This window comes from Myotis brandtii, unplaced genomic scaffold (genome assembly GCF_000412655.1).
Source record: "Myotis brandtii unplaced genomic scaffold, ASM41265v1 scaffold280, whole genome shotgun sequence".
Lineage (NCBI taxonomy): Eukaryota > Metazoa > Chordata > Mammalia > Chiroptera > Vespertilionidae > Myotis > Myotis brandtii.
Window position 1 is genome coordinate 864,509 of NW_005360677.1, and position 4,670 is coordinate 869,178.

At 39.8% G+C, this 4,670-nt stretch overlaps 1 protein-coding gene across 1 annotated transcript in view; it reads left to right on the forward strand.

The window, feature by feature from the left end:
* Nucleotides 1-4,670, forward strand: part of STRIP2 (striatin interacting protein 2) — a 40,569-nt gene that overhangs the window by 31,580 nt on the left and 4,319 nt on the right. Inside the window, exons 19-20 of the mRNA XM_014541819.1 lie at nucleotides 2,613-2,717; nucleotides 3,547-3,751. Coding sequence (XP_014397305.1) covers nucleotides 2,613-2,717; nucleotides 3,547-3,751 — 310 coding nt within the window. The remainder of the gene's footprint in view (nucleotides 1-2,612; nucleotides 2,718-3,546; nucleotides 3,752-4,670) is intronic.

Here is a 4,670-nt window from a genome sequence, read left to right on the forward strand (position 1 = left end):
ATCAGTGATTCTCTCTCATCATTGATGTTTCTCTCTCTCTCCCTTTCTCTCTGAAATCAATAAAAATACATATATTTTAAAGTCTATTATGTAAAAACAGAATGATACCTTCTGTGGTACAGGTTTTATAGAGCCATAGGATTTTTGGCTGGAGGGGACATGAGAGCTATTTGGCCTAAACCTCTATTTCAAAGATGAGAAATGTCCATTGAACAAAATGCCTTTTCATGGTTCATGCTTTATTCATGACAGACCCTGAATTAGAGAAAGACCCATGTCCTGAGACACCAAGTCTAGCACCCTTTTTAGCACCAGGGCAGAACTGCTGTCTTACTTAGATGTGGTCTCAGCAGCCAAGAGGAGCTCCTTACCCTTGCAGAGAGAGGTCATAAGTGTCTAACCCTGTTTATGTTCATCATATTAGTCAATCTTTAAAACAACTATGAGGTTGGTATTACTGTTTTATGGATAGAGAAGTAAGTAACTGCCAAAATTTTACAGTTGAATGTAGCAGAGCAAGGGTGGAGACCTACATCCCTGCCATTCAAAGTTGGAATGAGAAACAAGTGGCACATGGATAGTATTCAAATTCTATTAGTAGGGTATTTGAAAATAGTTAGCTTTTATGACCTAAATCTATTTCTTTTTTTTAATGGATATGAGAGAGAAACACTGATCGGTTGTGTCCAATACATGCCCCCACCAGGGATTAAACCCGCAACCCAGGCATGTGCCCTGACCGGAATCAAACCCGCCACCTTCTGGTGTACGGTACAATGTTCCAAACAACTGAGCCACACCTGCCAGGGCCTGACTCTGTTTCTTGGTACAATGTGTTCTCTGTATCTCTTCAGAATGACCTTTTAGGATATAAGCATAAAATTACTTAGCTAATTGTAATGCTTCTGAGAAGACTTTATTTTTATGCAAGAGTGGGTGAAAGCATTGTCTAGTCTTAATAAAATACAAATTCATGGTCGGTATTTCATCTCCTTTCTATGAAGCAACAGTGGCACCTGGTGGTCTCATTTGGTAACCACAGTTTGTTTTGTATTGTTTGTGTGAACTTATGTAAACAGCCTTAAGTAACTAGCAAGTTTACTCCACATAGGTGCTCAATATAATGGTTTATTTGTCTAAACTGATGGCTTCTGTACTCAGAAAAGACTAATATTTATATGAGTAAGATTTATCTCTTTTTCAGGTTCAATTAATTAATTATAAACAGAAAATGTACTGTTTTTTTAAGTGTATAGGATAGTCTTTAAATAACATTTAAAGTTTTTCTCTGATTAAGCCCTCAACCGAGGTATATGCCCTTGACCAGAATCGAACCCAGGACACTTCAGTCCGCAGGCTGAAGCTCTATTCACTGAGCTAAACCAGCTAGGGCTAAGTAATGTGTTGGTTTTTTTTAATTTGATTTTAGAGAGAGAGGAAGGGAAAGGGAGAGAGAATAAACCAGCTAGGGCTAAGTAATGTTTTTTTAAATTTGATTTTAGAGAGAGAGGAAGGGAAAGGGAAAGAGAAAAAGAAACATTGATCAATTGCCTCCTGCATGTCCCCTACTGGGGATCAAACTCACAGCCCAGACTTGATCCCTGACCAGGAATGGAACCAGGGACCTTTGGGTGCATAGAACAATGCTCAACCATTGAGCCACACTGGCCAGGATTCCCTAAAACTTTTTTTTATTATTAAATCTTTATTGTTGAAAGTATTACATATTCTCCCCCCCCCCATTGACCCTTCCCTGAAACTTTTTGATCCGTAGTCTTATGTATATTAACCTAATACACTCAAAAATCTTGGATGTTCAGTCCACATTACATTTGCTTGCTTCAAATCTATTTGGGAGAGGAGGGCTAATTTCCCGTTCACCAGACAGCAGTTCACGTCTATACATCTACTCCTACGTTATGTTATCACTTTGTAGACGTGAGGAATTTCCAAGATGTTAGTTTGGCCACCATGCGTACTCATTGATTTATATAGCTTCTGCCACCAGTATATATTTATAGGCCTCCAAATCCGTAAGGACTCTATTTTTGTCCCTGAATGATGTTTCTATGAGTATATACCTGTTTCTAATCTGACATCCATCTGTTACTTCTTGTTATCAAGAAACATACAAGAGAAACACCTGGTTAGAATTAACCATCTGCCATTTTTTCTTCCGTGCTGGAGAATTAAGCAATTTGCTGCAATATGGTTTGATAAAGGAGGGTGGGGTTGATTTAAAAAATCCAGCCACAATGAATACCAGACCCATCCACCATAGTTTGAAATCTACCAGAATAACTCCTGGCAGTTACAAACATAGCTTATGTAAGTGCAAAGTGTATGGGGTAGAAAGCATCTCTTCTCTGATCCTAAATTAGAAAGCTACACAAGAAAGCTTGCTTGAATGAAGTTCCTATGTTCGTGTGTCATGTTTCTAACCAGATAAAAGATATTACATGTTTTGGCCTCAGTGTGTGAAAAGCAGGATAGTGAGGAGGTAGCATTTTATATGGAAGGCCTCATCTAAATTGACCAACAGCGACTTCAGGCATCTATGGAAATAAAAGTCTTATGGGTGTGGAGATTATGACGGGCATGCCTTATTACAGGAAGCTGGAGACAACAACCAGTTCTGCTGGAGGAACCTCTTTTCCTGCATCAACCTTCTGAGGCTGCTCAATAAACTGACCAAATGGAAGCATTCCAGAACCATGGTGAGTGGGACTTTTGATCATGGAGGTGTCCATCTCACTGAGTTTTTAAAATCTTCAGTTAATTTGTATGGACTTCCTGCTTTGTAAGCTCTATAGACACACACTGAATGCTATGTAAGATTTAGCCCCTCCTGCCCAGCCAGTGTGGCTCAGTGGTTGAGTGTCGACCTACATGCCTGGGTTTGTAGGCCCTATCCCCAGGGGATGTGCAGGAGGCAGCCGATCAATGATCCTCTCTCATCACTGATGTTTCCATCTCTCCCTCCCTCTCCCTTCTCTGAACTCAATAAAAATATATTTTGAAAAAATTTAGCCCCTTCTAATTCTGGGCATTTATTCTATATGAGAGAAATATTTACATTGCTTTTTAGAGAGCTGGATGTGGATCTTCCCTCAGGGCCCCTCTGGTAGGGAAGTTAGCATTGTTATTTGAGCTATATTCACAAATCCCAAACGATGCAGCTCTATGGCTATTCATTGCAGCATTGTTTGTAATTATGAAAGATGGAAACAACCTAAATGCTCATTAATACGGGACCAACTGGTTAAATAACTTATGGTGTATCCTTATAATACAATCTTATACAACAATGAAAAAGAATGAGGCAGTTTTATACTGATATCAGAAACTTTTAATTGTGAAATATAAATGGAGTGACCTCCTTGAAGACTAAATCTAAGTGGAGCCTGGACCATAAATTTCCAAAAGCTCCCCCGTGTAATCTCAGGTCGGCCAGGTTTAGCTTAATTTGTCTATGAGTTGGGAACGCCAAGTAACGTTATATTTTTATTTGTCTTTCTTCACTCTCATCCCTCTTTAAATGAGCAGATGCTGGTGGTGTTTAAATCTGCTCCAATCTTAAAGCGGGCCCTCAAGGTCAAACAGGCCATGCTGCAACTTTATGTCCTGAAGCTGCTAAAAATACAGACCAAGTACCTGGGGCGCCAGTGGAGGAAAAGCAACATGAAAACCATGTCAGCCATTTACCAGAAAGTGCGCCACCGTATGAATGATGACTGGGCTTACGGGAATGGTGAGTGCTCTCAGAGCTCTCGACATCCAGGAGTTGCCTGGTGTTGAAACAGAGCTAAAGAAACATTTACTCTACTCTCGTGGCATGAATTGTTACATATTTTGCATAAGAAAATATGTGATTATAGGTTAGGTGCTGATATAACAAACTTTAAGGCACTGCTCCAGTCCAGCATGTACCCCATCCTATGAAAATCCATTTTATTAAATAGTTAAAATGAGAGATAATTACCCCCTTGAAAAACATTCCTTTATTCTTTTAATATATTTTTAATGATTTCAGAGAGGAAGGGAGAGGGAGAGAGAGAGATGGAAACATCAATGATGAGAGAGAATCATTGATTGGCTGCCTCCTGCACACCCCCTACTGGGGATCGAGCCTGCAACCCGGGCATGTGCCCTGAACCAGAATCAAACCTGGGACCCTCCAGTCTGGAGGCCGACGCTCTATCCACTGAGCCAAACTAGCTAGGGCCAAAACATTCCTTTAAATGACAGGTTTCTCTGAGAGATTTTTTTCCCCTTTATTTTATTTTATTATTTTTTTCCTTTCTGAGAGATTTTTAAAATTAAAATAACCTTTTGTTATTACAAAGCAGTTAGAAAATACAAGTAAGCAAACTTTTAAAATATAGATATATTTTTATTGATTTTAGAGAGAGGAAGGGAGAGGGCCGGGGGGGGAGAGAGAGGGAGGGAGGGAGAGAGAGAAACATCAATGTGAGATAGAAACATCAATCGGTTGCACACACCCTGACTGGGGATCAGACCTGTAGCCTAGGGATGTGTCCTGACCAGGAATCAACCCTGGTGTATGGGATATGCTTCAAACAACTGAGTTACTTGGCCAGGGCACATTTTTTGATATTACTATATTTAGCCCATATTTGTACCACCCAAAGATTGCCATTGATAACATC